Source organism: Pholis gunnellus (assembly GCF_910591455.1).
Source record: "Pholis gunnellus genome assembly, chromosome: 6".
Lineage (NCBI taxonomy): Eukaryota > Metazoa > Chordata > Actinopteri > Perciformes > Pholidae > Pholis > Pholis gunnellus.
In genome coordinates this window covers 21,388,586-21,416,129 of record NC_136532.1, presented here as the reverse complement: position 1 = coordinate 21,416,129, position 27,544 = coordinate 21,388,586, and the positions used below count along the sequence as shown (strand labels likewise).

The following is a 27,544-nucleotide window of genomic DNA, read 5'->3' as shown; positions in this document are numbered from 1 at the left end:
TGTTCATTTTTGTAAATGTGTGTTTCTTAACACTATAAATAAACATAAATACAGTTTACTTTCAATACAAATCCTTATGACTCATTTGGCTTGATTTTGAGTGAGCGGGTCAATATGACCCTGAACAGCAGAGGTGTCTCTTCTCCATTTATCTACATCACCCCATGAAAAAAAGAAAGTTTCAAAATGTAAAAAAAATTTAGAAGAAAATACATGTTATGGTAGACTAATGCAATTTACATCTAGGTTTTTCCAATGTACCTAAAAAATTGTTTTAACATGTATTTTTCATTAAAACGAGTGAGTTATCCTCATTGAACTATGATCTATGGAGGGGGGAATAACTCCATTCCACTAAAAACTGATTGAATTGTTAGTAAGGGTGTTGGTGATGAGGTACAATCTATATTTATTAGGATTTTTTGGTTTCTGACAACTTTTGGATGATTAAACCTGCACCGGGTCATATTGACCCGCGAACATCATGGCTGTACCTAAAAAGCGAACATAACAGGAGGGTTAATGATACATTAACTGCTCTGTATCCAAAGCATATTTACTGACTGATAACTAAAACAGTTATAAAAGTGTATATATGTGAAAATTTGTTTAAAAATAAATAAATAACTCCACCGGCTTTAAAAGGACTCTTTTCTTTCCTCAAACCCTAAAGCCAAGTCATATGATACGGCACATGTATTAAAGTTACAAGCGGATCGTTTGAGAATTACAGAGTGAAGCCCATCACGACACAGTGGAAAAATAAATACAATTTAATTACATTTTACAATACATTTACAGAAGAATGTGAGTTAAAAAGGTTAACGGTCAAAATTAAATTTGAATACATGACAACATAGCAAGCTATAAAACCTATATTGCTGAATATAGAAGCACTATAGATCCATGAACTATCCAGTAACAGCCTTTTGTTGAATTTGATCACCCTTGTGTTTCCAGTTGCATATCTGTCTGGACAAACTGCTTCATCACATCAGCAGTATCCCGTAATATCCAGTAAAAAGCTGTCAGGAAAAGCTGCCAATCGTGCGATCACTTATGGTCTTGATTTGTGCGTTTACTTTTATATCCCAAATGAATGTGCTGCTGATTCAGCGATGTTAAAATGCTACATACGGCATCCGATTTCCTCTATATAAATTGGGAGGATTGAGAAGGTATCACTCCCGCCAAGAGGAGGTCATTTGGATGTTTTACTTTCCAGGAGGGAACACTATTGGATCCATCGTCTGTCACCACTAGTTTGTTTGTTTGGCTGCAGCTCACTGAAGGCGTCTTGATTGTTATTTCTCACCTTCGTGGTAGGACAGGATTGTCTTATCACCGTCAGATGTGTGACTGGGGTGTGGCTTATTTAACAATTCAGTGCCTGTGTCTTATCATTGTTGATCTCGAAGAAGACCTGAGGCCCGAATCGTCATCACAATAAAACAAATGTATATGGAGCCAGAGTGTGAGACACTTTTTTCCTACTTTCATAATAAAACTAACAACATCTTAACAAATAGTGTAGTCAACTGGAATTACTGATGATTGTCATTACTGATTTTACATAGTGCTGTGACATTTAAAGAAAATATAAAATGAAATACATTGAGCATTTAACTTCATACATATGATCTGTTATTGTCACACAGGTTACATATTGAACTAGAAAGAGTAAGTAATATTCCACCCATAAATATTGTGTATGTGATATATACAGAATAAAACAGATGTACTATTGTGTCCTTAGAGTCACAAGAGCCATGGAGAACTAAAGCAACTCAATGATCTTAGTTCAGTATGTATAGACACAGACACCACAGTGTAGTTATGTTGCATACTTGCCTGAAAGACCATGGTGTTAAGCCTTTTTATGACATAATTGTACATCAAATATTTTTTTAACTTAATGTTTTTATTAATAGTGTAAATGTACCTTGTTTCATTTGCTATGTTTAAGTGGATAAACGATTTACTATTGATTTAATCGAGAGCAGCTAAGAGACAATTCAATTGGCAATATCTGCTGTTCTGCACTGAATTCAGTTAAATCTGAACCATGTAGCTTTGTTAAAGATGTCAACATGTTCATTCTGTACTTGATCCCTTGAGGGCCACTTTTGCATCAACGTTTAGCGATCACTTTTCTAATCATAATCTCATTTAAGAAGCTGGTGAGGATTTAAAGTTTCAAACACAAATGATGCACTGCTGAATATCAACTCAAATCTAAATATTTAGAGCACACTCAGAGTACTTACACACATCCACAAAGGGATAAAGTCCATCCCATCTGCAAACATTAACGAGTAAACTTTACAACCTTTCTTATGGGAGGTCACTTCAGCAGCTGCTCTGGTGTTGCAGTGATCATTTGGAAGTCAGATGAGAGGATTTTTTTCTAAGCAACACCACAACATTCCTGAACTTTGGAGGAAGCTCACTGTCTGGCACAAGATTCAGGTTCAAAGAAGGGAGAGCTATTTTCTTTGAAGACCTAATTCCAGGGGGGAGAATGATAAAGCAAGTGTTGATTGGGATTCTGTGTGGTGCTGCCGTACTGACCGCGGGTGTCCTAATCGGCCACTATGGCATCACTAAGAGCAACGGCTCCGCACCGTCCTGGGTGAATGATGTGGCGAAGGATGTGGACGAGAGCCTCATTGAGACGTTTTTGTCCGAGGTGGACAACAAACAGATTCAGGAAAACCTCCGGTGAGTTGGTGAATGATCCCACTGATACAGATTTTGTCAACAGAAAGTCAAAACAAAAGGGTAACAAAAAGAGGTGGTTATAAAAAGATTTCAACCTGTATTCAAGCAGCTTTTACTATTTGGTTTTCACGTTGAAATTCAGTCTAAAAGAAACCTGAAGACTCAGACATTCTTGAGGTCATAGGATTCATTTAGCATCAGGAGGTTTTTCCCTGTACAATGCTTTTTAGCATATTCCTAAAAGGTTTCTTAAGAAACAACAGGTCATTTGATCCCTTTATGGGTTCCCCGAGGAACAACTTGAAGTTTCTCATGGTCCTTTTAGGCTTTAGACAGTGAATTATCCAAAACATTACAGGAGCAAACCTTTTTTTATGTTCATCCACCACCACAGGGAGTTGACCAAAGTGCCCCATATGGCCACCACAGCTGGAGACGAGCAGACAGTGCAGTTTATGCTGAAGAGATGGCAGGACCCCGAAACGGGTCTGGACCAGGCCTGGAGAGAGGAGTACATGGTCTACCTGTCTTTCCCTGACCCCAAGAAGCCCAACAAGGTCACTGTAGGTGAGTCATTAAAACATCAAAACATTCACCTTTATTAGTTTCTTCCTCTTTTTTAAAAGATTAAGCTTTTCAATGCAAATCTATTTTTGAAATGTTACTCCTCATGCATACTTTCAGCTACAGACTTTATTTAATCATCCAAAAGTTGTCAGAAACCAAAAAATCCTAATAAATATAGTTTGTACCTCATCACCAACACCCTTACTAACAATTCAATCAGTTTTTAGTGGAATGGAGTTATTCCCCCCTCCATAGATCATAGTTCAATGAGGGTAACTCACTCGTTTTAATGAAAAATACATGTTAAAACAATTTTTTAGGTACATTGGAAAAACCTAGATGTAAATTGCATTAGTCTATCATAACATGTATTTTCTTCTAAATTTTTTTTACATTTTGAAACTTTCTTTTTTTCATGGGGTGATGTAGATAAATGGAGAAGAGACACCTCTGCTGTTCAGGGTCATATTGACCCGCTCACTCAAAATCAAGCCAAATGAGTCATAAGGATTTGTATTGAAAGTAAACTGTATTTATGTTTATTTATAGTGTTAAGAAACACACATTTACAAAAATGAACAAGATATCAACACAATGAACGAGGTGTGTGTGTGTGTGTGTGTGTGTGTGTGTGTGTGTGTGTGTGTGTGTGTGTGTGAAATGGGGTGAAACATGTTGGGAGGAGTAAGAGATACTTTGTCTCACATTTTCAAAGAAAGAAATGGTCTAAACTTGACCCCTCTGACCCCTTATAGCCTCCACTTCACTGCCGGGTCAAATTGACCTGAACATCATCTCTGTTATATAAACCTGCAGGGGGGGGGTTGCAAATACATGATATTTTTTATCTATTTTTTTTCACGTTGATTACCCTAATTAAGGCAAGCAGAAGAAGTTTCATACAGAAAAAAAAATTGTAAATATTTTTTCTAGATTTTCAAACTTTGAAACGGGTCAATTTGACCCGCAACATAACAGGATGGTTAAACCTGCACCGGGTCATATTGACCCGCGAACATCATGGCTGTACCTAAAAAGCGAACATAACAGGAGGGTTAAACGGGTTACAAGACTTTGAACTATTCAAATATTCGTCAGCTTTTTGATAACTTGAGTTTTTGCATTATCACAGTTCACATTTACATGCCGTTTTCAGAGTTTATAATGGGTGTGTATTGCACTGCATATAATGTGTGACATCACAGAGTGGAGAAATTTAAATCTTTTTTATATATATATATTATTTTTTTTAAATAACATTACATTCCACACCTAGTCCAACTTTACCCTTAATAATTTTTTGGTGTCTAACATTGAGGAGGTTTTCATTCTGCCAGTGACCCGCTGAGTTTCACTGGCGGAGCATTCACCATGAGTTGTTCATTTCAGTGAGCTCCTCTGATACTGTGCTGTACACTGCGAGAGAAAAGGAGAAAAGTTATACACCGGACCAAGATGATCCTGAGGTGGTTCAGCCATACGCTGCATACTCCCCTGCTGGACAGCCAAAGGTAAAAAGCTACAGCCCGCGTATCTGAAATTCTGTTTAAAGATCGCTTAAAGATCCCTGATCCTTCAGTATGTCTAAAGGAGCTGCTTTGTCGTTATTAACATGGTTAGCACCAAGCAGAGCTCACCAAGTCCTGGCATATAGGCATGTAAATCATGAAAAAACCTATATAAAATATAATTTCACTTACAAATACTCCAAATGTATCAAGAGGTTGAGGTTTTATTGTTTTTATGCTGGGGCACCAATCTCCTACAATGCATGTTTTAATGGGACGAATAGAAAAGTCCCCAGTATGTGCCAAAGCTGCCTGGGTGTCCGGTTGTAACGTCATTTTAACCTCAAAGCTGCGAACAATTCAAAAATCACTGACTTGAGGTCAGGAAAGTATTTTATTGCACAGATAAAGTATATCAATGAACAGATGGATGGTCAGATGAAACTATAGACATGTGTTTATGGTAAGTAACTGAGAGACACTATAAAAATCACATGATTGTCACATCCCTGGCTCACACATGACAATCGCTCTAACAGAAGAAGATAAGAGACATTTATCCTGTTGTAAAAAATCACAGTTAAGTGGTGTTGCAACACCTGGAGCTTGGGCAAAGGTTCAGTTTATATATTTCTATACAAACCTTAAAAGGGTAAATAGGGAAAAACATAAGAGACTTATAAACTTGGAGTAATTGTTTTAGCTGTCTCACTTTTATAGACTGAACTGCATTTCCCATCAGATATGGCCTCATTAGGCTAAAACCTTTTTAAAGTACTGATAACATTACACTTTATGATGTAAGTGCGTTGATAAGCCAACAAGAGCCCATCTGTTGAGAGTGACAAAGACTGGTTGTTACTATCTGTGACCATCTATTTTAGGAGAAGAGGGGCCATAATAAGATTTGTATTGAAAGAAGAGGCAGCGATGAGGAATAAAATAAAGTCTTTTGTTCGTCAGTATTATATAAATGTCTTTCAGCATTATATTTGGACAGTAATAAGAGCTCAGTAAAAGGATTTTCAGGAAGTCGCATGATGATTTGTGAGAAAATGTGGGTCATATTTATAGATATATTGTTAGCCTATATCTATTGTGTAAATACAGCCTTTGTTTAAAATATTGTCGATATGTATTTAATATTCCCTCTGCCAAATCCTGATTCAGCTGTGAGGATCTGAACTTGTGTCATTAAAATATCACTTAATCCTGCATCACTTCGCCATCACTCTGATGGTTTTAGGGGAAACTGGTGTACGCCAACCAGGGGAAACCAATTGACTACCAGCTGTTGAACGTGACAGTGGACCTGAGAGGAACCATCGCAATCACCAGATATGGCGGAGCAGGAAGAGCTGCTAAAGTGAGTGTCTTATTATCCTTTTTCATGTTTGGTTGTGTTTTATAAAGAGAGGCAGAGACAATCCGTCCCGGAGAGACAAAACTTCTGTCCTAAAAGTTATTCAAGTTACATTTGAATGAGCTTTGAGTGCAGTGAACACCTCTATTCTTTAAATGACAGCTTTTATTGAGATAATAAACGGTGCGGAGGACAGAAATTTAACTAATTTAACAAAACTAGCCCTACTTGGATTTTTCATTAAAGCAATGTGACTGTCAAAACTAACTGAAAACAAAAAATATATTTTTTTTAATGCATACTTTAATTTTATGTCAGCAAGATTCAAAATGAGTTTCTTTATACAAAGTTAACAATGACTCCAAATGAAGAAGCACATGCAACAGCCTCAGATTATCTGTGTAATGAAATCCTGCAAGTAAATTGTTAAACTTTTAAGACATCCATCCATCCATCCATTTTCATCCACTTATTTTGGATTCGGGGTTGCGGGCAGCAGGCTAAGTATTCCAGGTGTCCCCCTCCCCAGCAACATTTTCCAGCTCTTCCTAGAGAACCCTGAGGTGCTCCCAGCTCAGCTCCTTCTTCACCACACCGGTCCAGTACAACACACGCAGCACCAAAATGTCTATCTCATGCTCCATTTACCCTCATTCTTGAACAAGACCACGAGATGCTTGAACTCCCTCGCTTGGGGCAGCGACTCACTCCCAACCCGGTGGGAGCAATCCAGCATTTTCCTCAGTACCCTCGGATAGGAGCCAACAGAATCACATCGCCTGCAAGGAGCAAAGTCGCAGTTCTGGGGTCCACAAGCTGGACACTCTCCTCCCATCGTCTCAACTTGAGGGCCTGTCTTTGAAATCAAACAGAATTGCAGACAAACGCACAACCCTGGTGGAAGCCAACAAAACACATGAAGACCGTATGAGCAAACTCCCACAAAGAGCTGGTCCACTGCTCACGGCCAGGACGCAATCTATATTGTTCCTCCGTCAGTATTTAGCCGATTCACATTAACTTAAGTCAAATATTCAATTTGGTACAACTTTCAATTGTGTTATGTTCCTGTTAAGCGGAGCACAGGGTAAGATGGTGTGAAAGAAAATAATTCTTACTTCCCTCACTCAATGTTGGGATCTTGCAGACAACGCTAAATTGTTTAGGGAAATGTACTCTTAAATAAAATAGAATACACAAATGAACAGGGAGCCCCTGTCTGTCTGGGTTTTACTGCAATAAACAGGGTTCACATTTGCAAATACGTATCCCTCACCGTGCCAGCCTGGGACAAGATAGCTCAGAGGCAGATAACCTACTTATACAGGCATGCGTCCCAAACATCCTTTATTCTCACCTTTAGCAAATGTTTTGTCTGTCCCTTCACAGCCTCGTGTCTACAGCCTCTTTAAGGCTTTCCGCTGGGAATCCACGGCTGAATACTAAGACTACGCTTCTAATAGTATTGGCACATGGGAAGCAGAACTGCCAATACACTCACAAGTTTTTGTATGAACATTTTTTATCAGCAGAGAAAATTCAGCTGTCAAGTTAATGTTAAAAAAATGTGCCTGTAAAATTAAGTCAACCTATTTGTTACATGAAAGGAAAGGAATACCTCAATACTGTTTTATTGGTATTGGAAGTGTTTTTTCACGCAATCTTGGACATCTGAGGGCAGCGTTACATACATACTTGAGAACTGTAGTTACATTCCACCTCTGCTTGTTTAACACAGACAGTACATACGGTTCAACATGAGGCAGCTCCACTGATCAAACTACCAAACGGTATTAATTAAATCATATATCTACTTGATCTCCAGCCACTGAGCTGACATTCAAACACTTCTTTCCAGCTTTAACTTACCACTAAAATTAACTATTCTACACTATAACTATGTTCACACTTGACGTCTGTCTCACCCATCTGCAGCCTCGATGAATAGAATTAGCTTATAACTTTAGACTTCAGGGTGAGTTTGATATTCTTACAGGACAACCTGACGAGAGCTGTACTGTTTGAATACAAACATTAGATCACAAAACAGCGTTTTGTTGCCCACGCCCCTTTGGGTACTGATCATTGTATTCATTACTACTGCTTAGAAAACACCATGTAGTACATCATCTACAATTAGTGTTAGTGTGTCACCTCTTAAAGGGGAACAAAAATGATATCAAGTTGATGCAATAGCAAAATACATAAACATTTAAAAAATGAAATGACTTGATGCAAACAAAAAAAAGAAGAGACTCTAGTTGGCAGGATGACAACAAAATGGAGTTTCTCACCCTAAACATCGGAGTTCACAATCTACTCAAAGGTGCTATTGCAAAACAAATGTTCATTTAACAGGTGAATCCTTTGCAAGAACTGTGAACTCACTGAGCAACAAGGTTTTTTTTCCTTTGTAAATTGATCCCTTGTGGTTTTTTCAAGTACGTGATTTGAGTCAAACTTTTCCTTCAAGTCCTGCAACTACGTGGCTCCTCACTTCTGTGAGTTATTGTCTGTTTTCACCACGAACCACTAGAACCGAATCGTCTCCCGCACATTTTTGCAAATACAAGGCTACTTGCCTGTATGCGATCTTATATGCCTTGCTAACTTAGACGCATCAAAGTATCTTTTCCCGCAGATCTTGCAAAGGTACGGCTTCTCACCTGTGTGTGTTCTCATGTGGACCATCAGGTGACTACTATGTCCAAAATCTTTTCCACATGTTTTGCAAGAAAACGGCTTCTCACCTGTGTGTGTTCTCATGTGGGAAATCAGGTGATCACTACGTCGAAAATCTTTTCCACATGTTTCGCAAGAATGCGGCTTCTCACCTGTGTGTGTTCTCATGTGGGAAATCAGGTGACCACTACATCGAAAATCTTTTCCACATGTTTTGCAAGAATACGGCTTCTCACCTGTGTGTGTTCTCATGTGGACCATCAGGTGATCACTACGGTGAAAATCTTTTCCACATGTTTTGCAAGAATGCGGCTTCTCACCTGTGTGTGTTCTCATGTGGACAATCAAGTGACTACTATATCCAAAATCTTTTCCACATGTTTTGCAAGAATGCGGCTTCTCACTTGTGTGGATTTTAATATGAGCCTTCAATGAGGATATCTTACTGAATCTTTTCTCACAGAAGCTGCAAGAATGTGACTTCTCATCTGAGTGGGTTCTCAGGTGTTTGTTGAAATGTGACCTGAACTTGAAAGCTTCTCCACACGTGTCAAATTGGAAAAGTGATTTACCTGTTTGAGGATCGCTGCAAGTCTTTGACAAGTTGTTAATATCGTTACAGTGACTTCTGTTTTCGTAATGTCTTTTCTTTGGTTCTGGCTCTGAATCGCTAGTTGACTCTGAGTCTTCATGCTCGCTTCCTTTCTGATCTTGGCTCTCAGCTACATGAGAGTTGTTGGAGAGGAGCTGGTGGTCTCTTGTTGGTTCTGGTTCAGTGTGGTTACTTTCCTCATAAATAGGAGTCCAGATGAAGGTCTCAGTCTCCTGCTTCAATTCAAGCTGCTCTCCCTCCTGACTGGTGCAGAGTTCCTCCTGTTCCTCTTTGATCTGTGGAGGATCTGGGTCCTCTTGGTCCAGACTGGAGTTCCTCTCCTGAATACAGAGCTGCTGGTCAGAGAGAACCTCCTCCTCGTTACAGACGTGTTGCTGTGGGAGCTCTGGAGGGACAGAGAGCAACATAAATAGGATACTACAGTGATGGTGAAGAAGAAAATGCAAACAGTTCATTCACATGAAACCAGGCATACAGCACACCGGCTATCATGACAGTGGACGAGGACAGGACGGTAAAATGAGGTGAACCCGGAAGAGAATACCGGCATCGGTATTGGAATAAATAGAATTTGCAACCGAATGTTACGTAGCTCCCTCACACTGGAGATAGTTGCTTAAGTTTGCAATATATTATTGAAAGAAAGTACATTTTTCTAGCTATACAACGCTACAGTCTGTGAATAATTAAATAAAACAGTAGTCACTAAATAGTTGGACCAAATATATCTCATCATGACAAAAAGGGGAAACTTTTTTTTTTAAACTTTGGACGACAAGTGTACCATTACCGGTATTTTCGGTCTGCCTCACCTGATTTTACCAACCTGTTCTCATCTAACACACTGGTCTGGCTGCGTGACCCACCATCACCCCTTGATGGCAAGCCGCGACCCAAATCGAGGGACATTTTCAACATCTCAAATTTATTTAATGAAAAGAAGGTGCAGTTTGAACCTAAGCTGAAAATGTCCTCTGCAGTCGTAGTGTAGGGTGCTCTCTTGTGCAGAGAAATTGTTCCTGTAAGTCCCACACATGTTTCACGTCAATGAGTAAAACTGCTTTGTTTGTTATGTCTGTAGAGTCGTCCAATTGTAATGCAAAATGACCACTTGCCTAAATTCGAGCTGTGATCTATTGTTTGATGTCATCAATTTGTCTACTTATAGTGTCATTCGACAGAGGTATAGTTTTCAGTTTATCCACTGCGGATTGATCCAACCCGTCCATGTCCATGGCTGCAGGTAAGATAAGATAAGACCTTCAGCCTTATCTTACCTGGCTACAGGTCATGTAAGACACTCTTGTGATCTCCTCAGGTCTTGAAGACGTCTTCGAAAGTACTCAACAGGTTTATCTTTGAGAGTAGGGTGTTTGGTTTCCAAATGCCGCTTCAGTTTTGACGGCGTCGTGCTTTCTTGTGCCAGAATATCGCTGCACAAAAGACGGAGGTTTTTGCCCTCTTTTGCCCTTAATGTAAGAAAATCCATATCTCATGTAGTCGGTGTCATACTTGCGTTTCGCCATGCTCTATTAGCACATGAAAACAAACTTTGCGGGTGTAATTCTGTGCTGTGAAATAGCAGGTGTCTATTAGCATTAATAGGCATTAACGCAAAATACTGTAAGGAGTGTGAATAGACTGCACTCCGCTGCATACAAAATCCCCTTCAAAATAAAAGCACAGGATTTTGTTTTTTAGGCAAAGGACAGCGACCCACGAGGTGAGTATCACTGATCTAACATGACCTGATTTGCTGTCTACCATCTGCCTGAATCCACGTGAATGCAGCATTGATTAATACCAGTACACATTTAAACAATTTGGATTAAGTTGCATTCCTCTGTTTAGTGGTATTAAAATGATGAAGTTGTACTCACCTATCCTGTGTAACTTTATTACAGGTTTCCAAACGATATCCAACAGTTTGCTCTGACGGTCGATCTCTTCCTCGTACTCAACAATCGCATTTTTAAAAACTCCAAATATTTCTTCAGCAGCAGCAGATAGTCGCTCGTTGACAAACCCTCTCAAATACTCAACTGAAGACATTGTTGCGTAAAAACAAATAGAATATGTATCTGAATAAAACAGTGTCGTCTTCCGGATATCCCTGCACGTGCATACATGTAAGGCGTGTGTTGTGTTTACTTCCGCTGAGTGAGGCAAGAACGGAGTTCTCCTTCTTCTCTCGGTTTGAATAGTTTGAATAGTGGATATCAAACTGATAGCAGGTGCATACCGCCGCCTACTGTACGGGAGTTTGAAACACCATATTTATTATATCCTACCCACCAGCCCTGTGTTGTTGAAAAAGGAAAACGTGAGAAACACGTGAAAGCCTGTAATTCTCACCATCCACCATAAGAGAAAAGTCAAAGCTATGTGTCTATAGATACAAGGGATGCAGGAACATTAACTGGTTTGATGATTGAGTGGAAGTGTTATTCAAATATCTTTTATATATAAGTGTTATATTGTTCTTGCAGATAGCTATGGTGGAGCTATTTCATTTTTACTAGGTTCACACTGACACATCATTGAACAAGAGATTATATTTAATACACGATACATTTTGGTTTATAAAAATCTTAATCAGCAAATAACTATAGCTGTCAAATAAATGTAGTGGACTAAAAAGTACAATATTTGCCTGTAAAGTATATGTAACATAAAATGAAAGTAGGCAGAATCAAAGAACAAATACCTTCAAATTGATTTTTATTTTTTAATGTTCAATATTTCATGTGTAATTTCCATGAAATCTTACTTTTCCTTACTATTGCTGAGGCTGATTCTTTCACAGCACCATGTAGCACACCATCTACAATTTATGTTTGTGTGCCACCTCTAAAAACCAAAACTATTTCATCAAGTTGATGAGATTACAAAATACATAAAATTATAAAATAAATGAAATGTAGACAAAAAAGAAAAGTTGTCTATTGTACTGATGACAAAATGACTGACTCACCAAAACAGAGAGGCTCTCAGCCTAAACATCACTGTTCACAATCTACTCGGATTACTGAAGTAAATACATTCTAAAAACAAAAGAAAAATCAAATTGGTCAAACATTTGCAGGAACTATGAACAACAGAACTGAACTGTCTTCCATGTATTTTGCAAATACAAGACTACTTGTCTGTATGCAATCTTTTATGCCTTGACAATTGATGCCAATCACAGTATGTCTTCCTGCAGCTCTTGCAGAGTTACAGCTCCTCCCCAGTGTGGGCTCTTCTCATGTGAACCAACATAGCACATCTGTGTCTGAACTCTTGTCCACATGTTTTGCAAGACTATGGCTTCTCACCTGTGTGTCTTCTCATGTGGACAATCAGGTGACTACTATGTCCAAAATCTTTTCCACATGTTTTGCAAGAAAACGGCTTCTCACCTGTGTGTGTTCTCATGTGGGAAATCAGCTGACCACTACGTCGAAAATCTTTTCCACATGTTTTGCAAGGATACGGCTTCTCACCTGTGTGTGTTCTCATGTGGGAAATCAGCTGACCACTACGTCCAAAATCTTTTCCACATGTTTTGCAAGAATACGGCTTCTCACCTGTGTGTGTTCTCATGTGGGAAATCAGCTGACCACTACGTCGAAAATCTTTTCCACATGTTTTGCAAGGATACGGCTTCTCACCCGTGTGTGTTCTCATGTGAACCAACATGGAACCTTTGTGTCTGAACTCTTGTCCACATGTTTTGCAAGAAAATGGCTTGTCACTTGTGTGGATTCTGTGACTTCTGTTTTCGTGATGACTTTTCTTTGGTTCTGGCTCTGAATCGCTAGTTGATTCTGAGTCTTCATGCTCGCTTCCTTTCTGATCTTGGCTCTCAGCTACATGAGAGTTGTTGGAGAGGAGCTGGTGGTCTCTTGTTGGTTCTGGTTCAGTGTGGTTACTTTCCTCATAAATAGGAGTCAACATGAAGGTCTCAGTCTCCTGCTTCAGTTCAAGCTGCTCTCCCTCCTGACTGGTGCAGAGTTCCTCCTGTTCCTCTTTGATCTGTGGAGGATCTGGGTCCTCTTGGTCCAGACTGGAGTTCCTCTCCTGAATACAGAGCTGCTGGTCAGAGAGAACCTCCTCCTCCTTACAGACATGTTGCTGTGGGAGCTCTGGAGGGACAGAGAGCAACATAAATAGGATACTACAGTGATGGTGAAGAAGAAAATGCAAACAGTTCATTCACATGAAACCAGGCATACAGCACACCGGATATCATGACAGTGGACGAGGACAGGACGGTAAAATGAGGTGAACCCGGAAGAGAATACCGGTGTTACAGTTTAACAAGGGACCATGTTAACTGGCGACTTTCAGCCAAATGCGTCTGTTGTTGTCGTAGTTACGGCAGCTGTTGAAAATAGGAAGGGAACACGTAGCTGTTTTCGTGAATGCCGCATTGTTTAGTTTTGCAATACAGTGTCAAACCTTCTCATTTACAGTCTATGGTCAAAACATACCGGATTCCACGTTGGAGCATCTTTTGACAAAACGAGTTCACTCGAGTTTTAAACGTCGCTTGTTGTTTATGTGTTGAAACAGGAAGGGAGCACGTTGCTCTTCCTTCGAAATAATAAAGTTCGTAAAAAAAACCCACATAATCGTCTTTGGAGCCTGTTCTGTGCAAACATGTGTCACGTAGAAGAACTCTGTAGCACTGCGCGTTTACCATGGAGCACTCTGCCGTGTACTTCAGAGCAGAGCCACATAGCATCACAATATGTAATACATGGTGGGCACACTCAAGAAGAAACCGAGCCATGGTTTAGAGAGAGGCCATCGGCTTTCCACACAATATACAGTTTTAAGGACGACCATTCAACCTGGTCAATATTAAGCTGGACACAAATAATCCCATCGTATATTACATATTGTGATGTTATGAGAGCCAAATTAAATGTGATTATTTCTTTCATTTATGAAACTCAAATGAACTCAACTGTTTGACATCTGTGTTCTTGGCTGGTTAAATTCTTAATTTCATGGCTTTTCTTTTCTTGTTTGCTATGATGCGTTATGTCCACATTGTGTATTTTCACCTCATGGCAACAACACAAACATCTGCCTCGTTAATTTGCAGAGATACAAAGACGTTTTGAATTGTCAGATTTCAAAAAGGCGCCCACTTGTTTCAGAAACCAGCTGTAATCTAAAGTGCTCTGAAGTGCACGGCAGAGTGCTCCATGGTAAACGAGCAGTGTGGTCACAAGTTGATCTGACGGCCCTCTGCTCTTGATTAATACCAGTGCACATTTAAACAATTTGGATTAAGTGGAATTCCTCGGTTTAGTGGTATTAAAACTAGAAAATGCATTTCCTGCTGAAATGAATTGTAAAAAAAATTGCTGAAAATTAAGAAATGGGAGACTACCCGTCTGAAAAATGTTGAAGCCCGAAAGCATTTAAAGTGCACTGCTGAAAACCCTTCTAGTTGAAATGTCTAACTATGGTGTCTGTAGTTGAAAGAATGAGGAAAGAGAAGGCTTTGAAAGTTGAAGAAGTTTAACAGGATTTGAAGATTTTCTCCATAGAGTTCCCATTCAAAAAAATGTTTGCAAAAAGCTAGATTCAAAAAGTTTAAAGATTACAAATATGAAAAATCATTTCACCCCTCTCCTGAAAGAGCTGAACATTTTGACATTCGAATGGTTTCTGTAGCTTAAAAAAAATGTCAGCAGTAGTGATATTAGTAGTAGTAGAAGTATTATTAGCAGTGGAAGTATTAGTAGCATTAGAATAAGTACTAGTACTAGCAGTAGTGATATTTGCAATAGCAGTAGAAGTTGTAGTAGAAGTATTAGTAGTAGTAGAAGTATTAGTAATTAGAAGTAGTAGAAGTAATAGTATCAGTAGTCGTAGTAATAGCTGTAGTAGTGGTCGTAGTATTTAATTTAACAGTAGTAGTAGTGGAAGAAGTAGTAGTAATGGCAGTATTTGAAGTAACAGTAGTAGCAGTTGTAGTATAAGTAATAATAGCAGTAGTGGTAGTAATAATAGTGATGGTAGCAGTAATAGCAGTAGCAGTAGTAGTAATAGTAGCAACAGCAAAAGTTGTAGTAGAAGTAGTAGTAATACTATAAATATTAGCAGTAGTAGTAGTAGTAGTAGTTGTCGCAGTATTAGTAAGAGCATTCATTATTTCAACAAAAATGCCTAATTTTGAGCTTAATGTTTAAATACAGTTAATCCATGGGGCTTTTATTTTGAACGGGTGGGGCTGGGTGGGGGAGAAAGGACGAGAGGAGACAGAATCAGAATGTATGACACATAAACAGAGGTTATTAAATGACAGGCTCCATCACAAGCATGTCAGTTAGAATTCATTCTGTAGGGCTTTTATTTTAATATGGTGTGTGTGTGGGGGGGGGGGGGGGGGAGTCCTATATCTATAAGTGTGTGTCTCAGCTCCTCTGTGTGTTTATCAACATCACTAATGAGCTCATATAAACACCTGTGTACTTGGGTGCATGTGTGTCACTGGTTGGTGATTGGAGCACCTGTGTGAGAGATTAGAGTGAACAGTGATTTTCAACAGAACTACCTGTCAAACATCTGCCCTTTATATCAAAACCATGAGACTAATATATAAAATATGGATACCGTGAGAGAGATAAGACTCTGGCAAAAACGGTAAAGTGTTTTTTATGTTTGTGGTGTTAAAAATGTGAGCTCCAGCGCAATATACAAAACTGGTACTGTCTGCTTTCTTGAGGAAATTAGTGGTCAGATTTAACATAGAGTCTAATGGAGCAGTTGGTTGGAGTTCATGAGTTCAATACTTAACAGCATTCCAACAATAAAGATTCGAAGAACAATACTTGGATTCCCGAATCAGCATTCCAACAATGATGAAGTTGTACTCACCTATCCTGTGTAACTTTATTACAGGTTTCCAAACGACATCCAACAGTTTGCTCTGACGGTCGATCTCTTCCTTGTACTCGAAGATAGTTTTTTCAAAAAATCCAAATATTTCTTCAGCAGCAGCAGATAGTCTCTCGTTGACAAACTCTCTCAAATACTCAACTGACGACATTGTTGTTTACGCTCAAATGGAATAATTACCTCCGCAATGACTACGATATCGTTTTCCAGCCAACTCCAAACGTGCGACCAGCGAACGCTGCAAGCCGCTGTGGTTTACTTCCGCTGGATGTCACACTGTTAAATTCCGACTTCTTCTTCTTTTAAATTTTATGGCGGATGGCATCCAGTGAACGGTGCATTCCCGCCACCTACTGTAGTGAAGTGTGGACCAGAGTACCCTATCCCCTTACAAAACAAAACAAAACAAAAGCAAGCGAGTTACTTTCTTTCGTTCCGCTTTTTTAAAGTTGTGCTCATCTTCTCTCGGTTTGAATAGTGGATATCAAACTGATAGCAGGTGCATACCGCCGCCTACTGTACGGGAGTTTGAAACACCATATTTATTATATCCTACCCACCAGCCCTGTGTTGTTTAAAAAGGAAAACGTGAGAAACACGTGAAAGCCTGTAATTCTCACCATCCACCATAAGAGGAAAAGTCAAATCTATGTGCCTATAGATACAAGGGATGCAGGAACATTAACTGGTTTGTTGATGGAGTGGAAGTGTTATTTAAATATCTTTTATATATAAGTGTAATATTGTTCATGCAGATAGTTATGGTGGAGCTATTTCATTTTTACTAGGTTCACACACTGACACATCATTTAACAAGAGATCATATTTAATACACTATACATTTTGATTTATAAAAATCTTAATCAGCAAAAAACTATGACTGTCAAATAAATGTAGTGGACTATAAAGTACAATATTTGTCTGTAAACCAATGCTTTATTGTTAGAATACAAACATGAGATTAAAAAAGAGCATTTTGTTGCTCACTTCCCTTTGAGCCCTGATCCTTACTGTTCATTCACTTTTCCTTACTATTACTGAGGCTGATTCTTTCACAGCACCATGTAGCACACCATCTACAATTTGTGTTTGTGTGCCACCTCTAAAAAACAAAACAATTTCATCAAGTTGATGAGATTACAAAATAGATAAAAATATAAAATAAATGAAATGTAGACAAAAAAAAAAAGTTGTCTGTTGTACTAATGACAAAATGACTGACTCACCAATACAGAGAGGCTCTCAGCCTAAACATCACTGTTCACAATCTACTCAGATTACTGAAGTAAATACATTCTAAAAACAAAAGAAAAGTCTAATTGGTCAAACATTTGCAGGAACTATGAACACAAGAACTGAATTGTCTCCCATGTATTTTGCAAATACAAGGCTACTTGTCTGTATGCAATCTTTTATGCCTTGACAATTAATGCCAATCACAGTATGTCTTCCTGCAGCTCTTGCAGAGTTACGGCTCCTCTTCAGTGTGGGCTCTTCTCATGTGAACCAATATAGCACCTCTATATCGGAACTCTTGTCCACATGTTTTGCAAGAATACGGCTTCTCACCTGTGTGTGTTCTCATGTGGACCATCAAGTGACCACTACCTCGAAAATCTTTTCCACATGTTTTGCAAGAATACGGCTTCTCACCTGTGTGTGTTCTCATGTGGACCATCAAGTGACCACTAACTCGAAAATCTTTTCCACATGTTTTGCAGGAATACGGCTTCTCACCTGTGTGTGTTCTCATGTGGACCATCAAGTCACTGCTACGTCCAAAATCTTTTCCACATGTTTTGCAAGAATAAGGCTTCTCACCAGTGTGTGTTCTCATGTGGACCATCAAGTCACTGCTACGTCCAAAATCTTTTCCACATGTTTTGCAAGAATAAGGCTTCTCACCTGTGTGTGTTCTCATGTGGACCATCAGGTGATCACAACGTCCAAAATCTTTTCCACATGTTTTGCAAGAATAAGGCTTCTCACCTGTGTGTGTTCTCATGTGGACCATCAGGTCACCACTACCTCGAAAATCTTTTCCACATGTTTTGCAAAGATACGGCTTCTCACCTGTGTGTGTTCTCATGTGGACCATCAGGTCACCACTACGTCGAAAATCTTTTCCACATGTTTTGCAAGAAAATGGCTTCTCACCTGTGTGTGTTCTCATGTGGACCTTCAGGTGACCACTACCTCGAAAATCTTTTCCACATGTTTTGCAAGAATACGGCTTCTCACCTGTGTGTGTTCTCATGTGGACCATCAGGTCACCACTACCTCGAAAATCTTTTCCACATGTTTTGCAAAGATACGGCTTCTCACCTGTGTGTGTTCTCATGTGGACCATCAAGTCACTACTACGTCCAAAATCTTTTCCACATGTTTTGCAAGAATACGGCTTCTCACCTGTGTGTGTTCTCATGTGGACCATCAGGTGACCACTATGTCCAAAATCTTTTCCACATGTTTGGCAAGAAAACGGCTTCTCACCTGTGTGTGTTCTCATGTGGACCATCAGGTGACCACTACGTCCAAAATCTTTTCCACATGTTTTGCAAGAATACGGCTTCTCACCTGTGTGTGTTCTCATGTGGACCATGAGGTGACCACTACGTCCAAAATCTTTTCCACATATTTTGCAAGAATGCTGCTTGTCACTTGTGTGGATTTTTACATGAGCCTTCAATGAGGATATCTTACTGAATCTTTTCTCACAGAAGGTGCAAGAATGTGACTTCTCCTCTGAGTGGGTTCTCAGGTGTTTGTTTAAATACGACCTGAACTTGAAAGCTTCTCCACACGCGTCACATTGGAAAAGTGATTTACCTGTTTGAGGATCACTGTAAGTCTTTGACAAGTTGTTAATATCGTTACAGTGACTTCTGTTTTCGTGATGTCTTTTCTTTGGTTCTGGCTCTGAATCGCTAGTTGATTCTGAGTCTTCATGCTCGCTTCCTTTCTGATCTTGGCTCTCAGCTACATGAGAGTTGTTGGAGAGGAGCTGGTGGTCTCTTGTTGGTTCTGGTTCAGTGTGGTTACTTTCCTCATAAATAGGAGTCAACATGAAGGTCTCACTCTCCTGCTGCAGTTCAAGCTGCTCTCCCTCCTGACTGGTGCAGAGTTCCTCCTGTTCCTCTTTAATCTGTGGAGGATCTGGGTCCTCTTGGTCCAGTTCGAGTTCCTCCTGTTCCTCTTTGATCTGTGAAGGATCTGGGTCCTCTTGGTCCAGACTGGAGTTCCTCTCCTGAATACAGAGCTGCTGGTCAGAGAGAAGCTCCTCCTCCTTACAGACATGTTGCTGTGGGAGCTCTGGAGGGACAGAGAGCAACATAAATAGGATACGACTGTGATGGTGAAGAAGAAAATGCAAACAGTGCATTCATTCACATGAAACCAGGCATACAGCACACCGGATATCATGGCAGTGGACGAGGACAGGACGGTAAAATGAAGTGAACCCGGAAGACAATACCGGTGTTACGGTTTAACAAGGGACCATGTTAACTGGCGACTTTTAGCCGAATAAGTCTGTTGTTGTCGTAGTTATGGCAGCTGTTGACAATAGAAAGAGAACACGTAGCTGTTCTCGTGAATGCTGCATTGTTTAGTTTTTCATTAAAGTGTCAAACCTTCTCATTTACAGTCTATGGTCAAAACATACCGGATTCCACGTTGGAGAGTCTTTACACGAAACGAGTCCACTCGAGTTTGAAACGTCGCTTGTTGTTTATGTGTTGAAACAGGAAGGGAGCACGTTGCTCTTCCTTTGAAATATTAAAGTTGGTAAAACAAACACATAATCGTCTTTGGAGCCCGTTTTGTGCAAACGTGTGTCACGTAGAAGACCCCGGAAGAGAATACCGGCACCGGTTTTGGATTAAATAGAATTTGCAACCGAATGTTACGTAGCTCCCTCACACTGGAGATAGTTGCAAAAGATTATTAAGAGAAAGCTAATTTTTTTAGCTATATAACGCTACAGTCTGTGAATAATTAAATAAAACAGTAGTCACTAAATAGTTGAATCAAATATATCTTATTCCATCATGCCAGAAAGATCTGATTTGCTGTCTACCATCTGCCTGCATACCTGTAAACTCAGAGGTGAAAAGGTGTTAAAAAAATGATTTTTAAAATGTAGCATAATGGTTTACTCTGAGAAGAAAATTGAGTGATAGGACATTTACTTTAAGCAAAAAACGACTTTATTATTCAGTGGTTAATCGGTATTTCAGCTCTATTATTATTAACCTTTATTTAGACAAAATACATATAGACCGAGGTCTCATTTTCAAAAGTTGTAGTCATATAAAAACAAAGATAGCGAGAACCATCGCCTATACAAAATAAAATGATTAGTTTTCATTAAACCCTGTTACTGTATGGCTTACTATTAACTTCTACTGTTACTGTACCGCTGTTAGAATTGTGGCCCATCTTCTATTTGCAATTAATATGAATTCAATCCAGTTAAATTAAAACGATAATCTACTCTGGCTACGGTAGTTTATCAAGAGTAGAATAATAGCTGTAATCTATACACACCTCTGCATTAGCAACCCGCTGAGATGAAGGTACAGGCTCCTTAACACTCATTACTTCAGGGCCCTTGGGAGCAACTGCTGTGGCACTGGAAGTACACTGGCTGTGGTCATTACAGTGAACAGTGTCTGGCAGTGTGATCAGAGGGCACGTGAGCCCTTGTTGCTGTAGTTCATCTCCTTGGAGCAGAGGCTGCATTCAGCATACCCTGCCTTATCAATGTATTTAAAAACACTGACAGCGGGAAGCTGTACTCACGTCTGTTTAGACCTCCACCTTTAGCCAGGCCCAGCTCCTTCACATCTCAGCCCTGCGTCAAGCTGCGCAACACAAACAGCCTCCTCTTCCTGAAGCTCTTTGACCTCATCATCTCATCAGTATCTGGCCCGCATGTTTCATCACGTTACGTTTTTTTCTCCCGAACCGCGATAATGACGAACGATAACAGTCGACAAAGTTCCGTATTCAGTGCACGTTATCCTTAACCCAGCAAGTCTGAACTGTAACGGGACATTAACGGAGGGAAATGAAGCCAATGTAGACATCTTAACGCTCATTGGCCAAGACTAGATACATCAAAGATGTTCTCTTGCAAAGATCAAGACAATCGGAGAAACGCTGGCTGGATGGCTGACACCCGCCTCCCAAAAAAAACTATTCGGATCTACACGATTCGCGTGGATGATATATTTTGATTCAAAGCGGCGAATTTCGCAGAAAAGCGACGAGTTTGCAGGTATGTGCCTGAATCCACGTGAATGCAGCATTGAATAATACCAGTACACATTTAAACAATTTGGATTAAGTGGCATTCCTGTTTAGTGGTATTAAAATGATGAAGTTGTACTCACCTATCCTGTGTAACGTTATTACAGGTTTCCAAACGATATCCAACAGTTTGCTCTGACGGTCGATCTCTTCCTTGTACTCGAAGATAGTTTTCTCAAAAACTCTGAATATTTCTTCAGCAGCAGCAGATAGTCTCTCGTTAACAAACTCTCTCAAATACTCAACTGACGACATTGTTGTTTACTCTCAAATAGAATAATTACCTCCGCAATGACTACATATCGTTCACCAGCCAACTCCAAACGTGCCGCGAGCTCACACTGCAAACGGCTGTGTTGTTTACTTCCGCTGGATGTCACACTGTGAAGTTCCGACTGTGGAAGCGAGTTGCTTTTCTTCGTTCCGCTTTTTTAATGTGCTCCTTCTTCTCTCGGTTTGAATAGTTTGATTGGTGGATATCAAACTGATAGCAGGTGCATACCGCCGCCTAATAAACGGGAGTTTGAAACACCATATGTATTATATCCTACCCACCAGCCCTGTGTTGTTGAAAAAGGAAAACGTGAGAAACACGTGAAAGCCTGTAATTCTCACCATCCACCATAAGAGGAAAGTCAAAGCTATGTGCCTATAGATACAAGGGATGCAGGAACATTAACTGGTTTGTTGATTGAGTGGAAGTGTTATTTAAATATATTTTATATATAAGTGTAATATTGTTCATGCAGATAGTTATGGTGGAGCTATTTAATTTTTACTAGGTTCACACACTGACACATCATTTAACAAGAGATCATATTTAATGCACTATACATTTTGGTTCATAAAAATCTTAATGAGCTAAAAACTATAACTGTCAAATAAATGTAGTAGACTATGAAGTACAATATTTGCCTGTAAACCAACGCTTTATTGTTAGAATACAAACGTGAGATCAAAAGAGAGCATTTTGTTGCTCACTTCCCTTTGAGCCCTGATCCTTACTGTTCATTCACTTTTCCTTACTATTGCTGAGGCTGATTCTTTCACAGCACCATGTAGCACACCATCTACAATTTGTGTGCCACTTCTGAAATCCAACACAATTTCATCAAGTTGATGAGATTAGAAAATAGATAAAAATATAAAATAAATGAAACGTAGACAAAAAAGAAAAGTTGTCTATTGTACTGATGACAAAATGACTGACTCAACAAAACAGAGAGGCTCTCAGCCTAAACATCACTGTTCACAATCTACTCAGATTACTGAAGTAAATACATTCTAAAAATCAAATTGGTCAAACATTTGCAGGAACTATGAACTCAAGAACTGAATTGTCTCCCATGTATTTTGCAAATACAAGGCTACTTGTCTGTATGCAATCTTTTATGCCTTGACAATTGATGACAATCACAGTATGTCTTCCTGCAGGTCTTGCAGAGTTACAGCTCCTCCCCAGTGTGGGCTCTTCTCATGTGAACCAACATGGAATCTCTGTATCTGAACTCTTGTCCACATGTTTTGCAAGAATACGGCTTCTCACCTGTGTGTGTTCTCATGTGGACAATCAAGCTACTACTATGTCGAAAATCTTTTCCACATGTCTTGCAAGAAAACGGCTTCTCACCTGTGTGTGTTCTCATGTGTTCTATCAGGTGACAACTATATCCAAAATCTTTTCCACATATTTTGCATGAATACGGCTTCTCACCTGTGTGTGTTCTCATGTGAACCAACATGGAACCTCTGACTCTGAACTCTTGTCCACATGTTTTGCAAGAATACGGCTTCTCACCTGTGTGTGTTCTCATGTGAACCAACATGGAACCTCTGATTCTGAACTCTTGTCCACATGTTTTGCAAGAAAACGGCTTCTCACCTGTGTGTGTTCTCATGTGGGCAATCAGTTGACAACTATATTGAAAATCTTTTCCACATGTTTTGCAAGGATACGGCTTCTCACTTGTGTGGATTTTTTTATGAGCCTTCAATGAGGATATCTTACTGAATCTTTTCTCACAGAAGCTGCAAGAATGTGACTTCTCATCTGAGTGGGTTCTCAGGTATTTGTCAAAATGTGACCTGAACTTGAAAGCTTCTCCACACTTGTCACATTGGAAAAGTGATTTACCTGTTTGAGGATCACTGCAAGTCTTCAACAAGTTGTTAATATTGTTACAGTGACTTCTGTTTTCGTGATGTCTTTTCTTTGGTTCTGGCTCTGAATTGCTAGTTGATTCTGAGTCTTCATGCTCGCTTCCTTTCTGATCTTGGCTCTCAGCTACATGAGAGTTGTTGGAGAGGAGCTGGTGGTCTGTTGTTGGTTCTGGTTCAGTGTGGTTACTTTCCTCATAAATAGGAGTCAACATGAAGGTCTCAGTCTCCTGCTTCAGTTCAAGCTGCTCTCCCTCCTGAATGGTGCAGAGTTCCTCCTGTTCCTCTTTGATCTGTGGAGGATCAGGGTCCTCTTGGTCCAGACTGGAGTTCCTGTCCTGAATACAGAGCTGCTGGTCAGAGAGAACCTCCTCCTCCTTACAGACATGTTGCTGTGGGATCTCTGGAGGGACAGAGAGCAACATAAATAGGATACGACAGTGATGGTGAAGAAGAAAATGCAAACAGTGCATTCACATGAAACCAGGCATACAGCACACCGGCTATCATGGCAGTGGACGAGGACAGGACGGTAAAATGAGGTGAACCCAGAAGACAATACCGGTGTTACGGTTTAACAAGGGACCATGTTAACTGGCGACTTTCAGCCGAATAAGTCTGTTGTTGTCGTAGTTATGGCAGCTGTTGACAATAGAAAGAGAACACGTAGCTGTTCTCGTGAATGCTGCATTGTTTAGTTTTTCATTAAAGTGTCAAACCTTCTCATTTACAGTCTATGGTCAAAACATACCGGATTCCACGTTGGAGAGTCTTTAAACGAAACGAGTCCACTCGAGTTTGAAACGTCGCTTGTTGTTTATGTGTTGAAACAGGAAGGGAGCACGTTGCTCTTCCTTTGAAATAATAAAGTCGGTAAAAAAAAACACATAATCGTCTTTGGAGCCTGTTTTGTGCAAACGTGTGTCACGTAGAAGACCCCGGAAGAGAATACCGGCACCGGTTTTGGATTAAATAGAATTTGCAACCGAATGTTACGTAGCTCCCTCACACTGGAGATAGTTGCAAAAGATTATTAAGAGAAAGCTAATTTTTTTAGCTATATAACGCTACAGTCTGTGAATAATTAAATAAAACAGTAGTCACTAAATAGTTGAATCAAATATATCTTATTCCATCATGCGAAAAAAATCTGATTTGCTGTCTACCATCTGCCTGCATACCTGTAAACTCAGAGGTGAAAAGGTGTTAAAAAAAATGATTTTTAAAATGTAGCATAATGGTTTACTCTGAGAAGAAAATTGAGTGATAGGACATTTACTTTAAGCAAAAAACGACTTTATTATTCAGTGGTTAATCGGTATTTCAGCTCTATTATTATTAACCTTTATTTAGACAAAATACATATAGACCGAGGTCTCATTTTCAAAAGTTGTAGTCATATAAAAACAAAGATAGCGAGAACCATCGCCTATACAAAATAAAGTGATTAAATTTCATTAAACCCTGTTACTGTATGGCTTACTATTAACTTCTACTGTTACTGTACAGCTGTTAGAATTGTGGCCTATCTTCTATTTGCAATTAATATGCATTCAATCCAGTTGAATTATTTAAATTAAAATGATAATCTACCCTGGCTACATTAGTTAATCAAGAGTAGAATAATAGCTGTAATCTATACACACCTCTGCATTAGCAACCCGCTGAGATGAAGGTACAGGCTCCTTAACACTCATTACTTCAGGGCCCTTGGGAGCAACTGCTGTGGCACTGGAAGTACACTGGCTGTGGTCATTACAATGAACAGTGTCTGGCAGTGTGATCAGAGGGCACGTGAGCCCTTGTTGCTGTAGTTCATCTCCTTGGAGCAGAGGCTGCATTCAGCATACCCTGCCTTATCAATGTATTCAAAAACACTGACAGCGGAAAGCTGTACTCACGTCTGTTTAGACCTCCACCTTTAGCCAGGCCCAGCTCCTTCACATCTCAGCCCTGCGTCAAGCTGCGCAACACAAACAGCCTCCTCTTCCTGAAGCTCTTTGACCTCATCATCTCATCAGTATCTGACCCGCATGTTTCATCACGTTACGTTTTTTCCTCCCAAACCGCGATAATGACGAACGATAACAGTCGACAAAGTTCCGCATTCAGTGCACGTTATTCTTAACCCAGCAAGTCTGAACTGTAACGGAACATAATGGGACATTGACGGAGGGAAATGAAGCCGGTGTAGACATCTTAACGCCGATTGGCCAAGACTCGAGACTTCAAAGATGTTCTCTTGCAAAGATCACGACAATCAGAGAAACGCTGGGTGGACAGTTGACCCCCCCCCCCCCCAAAAAAAACTATTCGGATCGACACGATTCGCGTGGATGATATATTTTGATTCAAAGCGGCGAATTTCGCAGAAAAGCGACGAGTTTGCAGGTATGTGCCTGAATCCACGTGAATGCAGCATTGATTAATACCAGTACACATTTAAACAATTTGGATTAAGTGGCATTCCTCTGTTAGTGGAATTGAAATGATGAAGTTTTACTCACCTATCCTGTGTAACTGTATTACAGGTTTCCAAACGATATCCAACAGTTTGCTCTGACGGTCGATCTCTTTCTTGTACTCGAAGATAGTTTTCTCAAAAACTCTGAATATTTCTTCAGCAGCAGCAGATAGTCGCTCGTTGACAAACTCTCTCAAATACTCAACTGACGACATTGTTGTTTACTCTCAAATGGAATAATTATCTCCGCAGCGACTACATATACGTTTACCAGCCAACTCCACACTGGCGAGCAGCGAACGCTGCAAACGGCTGTGTTGTTTACTTCTGCTGAATGTTACACTGTAAAGTTCCGACTGTAGAAGCGAGTTGCTTTCATTTGTTCCGCTTTTTTAATGTTGTGCTCCTTCTTCTCTCGGTTTGAACAGTTTGAATAGTGGATAACAAACTGATAGCAGGTGCATACCGCCGCCTACTAAACGGGAGTTTGAAACACCATATTTATTATATCCTACCCACCAGCCCTGTGTTGTTTAAAAAGGAAAACGTGAGAAACACGTGAAAGCCTGTAATTCTCATCATCCACCATAAGAGGAAAGTCAAAGCTATGTGCCTATAGATACAAAGGCTGAAGGAACATTACATGGTTTATTGATTGAGTGGAAGTGTTATTTAAATATATTTTATATACAAGTGGTATATTGTTCTTACAGATAGTAATGGTGGAGCTATTTCATTTTTACTAGGTTCACACACTGACACATCATTTAACAAGAGATCATATTTAATTCACTATACATTTTGATTTATAAAAATCTTAATCAGCAAATAACTATAGCTGTCAAATAAATGTAGTGGACTAAAAAGTACAATATTTGCCTTTAAAGTATATGTAACATAAAATGAAAGTAGGCAGAATCAAAGTACAAATACCTTCAAATTGATTTTTCTTTTATAATGTTCAATATTTCATGAGAAATTTCCATGAAATCTTAGCCATCTGAGGACAAAACGTTGTTCATCAATACAGTATTTAGGTAAATGTAGTTACATTCCACCACAGCTTGTTCAACATGAGGCAGCTCCACTGATCAAACCATCAGTATCCATCAGCTACGGTATTAATCATTAATTAACGATCTACAGCCAGTGAGATGAAACATTGAAACACCTCTCACATGGTAGAACTCACTCGTAGAATAACTATTCTTCACTAGGACTACTTTTACTCTTGAGGTCAGTGAGACACATCTGCA

The 27,544-nt window shown here is 39.6% G+C and overlaps 4 protein-coding genes across 4 annotated transcripts in view; 1 reads left to right on the top strand and 3 right to left on the bottom strand.

The window, feature by feature from the left end:
- Positions 1-2,521: 2,521 nt before the first annotated feature.
- The window catches only part of naaladl1 (N-acetylated alpha-linked acidic dipeptidase like 1), a gene marked incomplete at its 5' end in the record, with an annotated part of 68,630 nt that continues 43,607 nt past the window's right edge, over positions 2,522-27,544 (top strand). Inside the window, 4 exons of the mRNA XM_079161346.1 lie at positions 2,522-2,721; positions 3,116-3,288; positions 4,678-4,799; positions 6,043-6,162. Of these exons, the coding sequence (XP_079017472.1) occupies positions 2,522-2,721; positions 3,116-3,288; positions 4,678-4,799; positions 6,043-6,162 (615 nt within the window). The remainder of the gene's footprint in view (positions 2,722-3,115; positions 3,289-4,677; positions 4,800-6,042; positions 6,163-27,544) is intronic.
- LOC306697440 (uncharacterized protein) lies at positions 5,633-11,555 on the bottom strand. Its single transcript, XM_079161348.1, has 2 exons — positions 11,335-11,555; positions 5,633-9,839 (listed from the first exon to the last, which is right to left on the bottom strand). The coding sequence occupies exons 1-2, from the start codon at positions 11,504-11,506 to the stop codon at positions 8,734-8,736; spliced, it is 1,278 nt and encodes a 425-aa protein (XP_079017474.1). The 5' UTR covers positions 11,507-11,555; the 3' UTR covers positions 5,633-8,733.
- Positions 12,159-16,553, bottom strand: LOC306697442 (uncharacterized protein). The gene is made up of 2 exons (XM_079161350.1): positions 16,334-16,553; positions 12,159-13,581 (listed from the first exon to the last, which is right to left on the bottom strand). The coding sequence occupies exons 1-2, from the start codon at positions 16,503-16,505 to the stop codon at positions 12,758-12,760; spliced, it is 996 nt and encodes a 331-aa protein (XP_079017476.1). The 5' UTR covers positions 16,506-16,553; the 3' UTR covers positions 12,159-12,757.
- On the bottom strand, positions 17,347-21,922 carry LOC306696905 (uncharacterized protein; the record flags this gene model as incomplete). The annotated part of the gene is made up of 2 exons (XM_079160631.1): positions 17,347-19,666; positions 21,751-21,922. The coding sequence occupies 2 exons, from the start codon at positions 21,920-21,922 to the stop codon at positions 17,823-17,825; spliced, it is 2,016 nt and encodes a 671-aa protein (XP_079016757.1). The 3' UTR covers positions 17,347-17,822.

Excerpts from the sequence above, each read along its gene's own strand:
- LOC306697442 (XM_079161350.1), bottom strand. The coding sequence starts at position 16,505 with ATGTCGTCAGTTGAGTATTTGAGAGAGTTTGTCAACGAGAGACTATCT. Across the intron at positions 13,582-16,333 it reads AATAAAGTTACACAGGATAG|AGCTCCCACAGCAACATGTC; the intron begins GTGAGTACAACT and ends CTGTCCCTCCAG.
- LOC306697440 (XM_079161348.1), bottom strand. The coding sequence starts at position 11,506 with ATGTCTTCAGTTGAGTATTTGAGAGGGTTTGTCAACGAGCGACTATCT. Across the intron at positions 9,840-11,334 it reads AATAAAGTTACACAGGATAG|AGCTCCCACAGCAACACGTC; the intron begins GTGAGTACAACT and ends CTGTCCCTCCAG.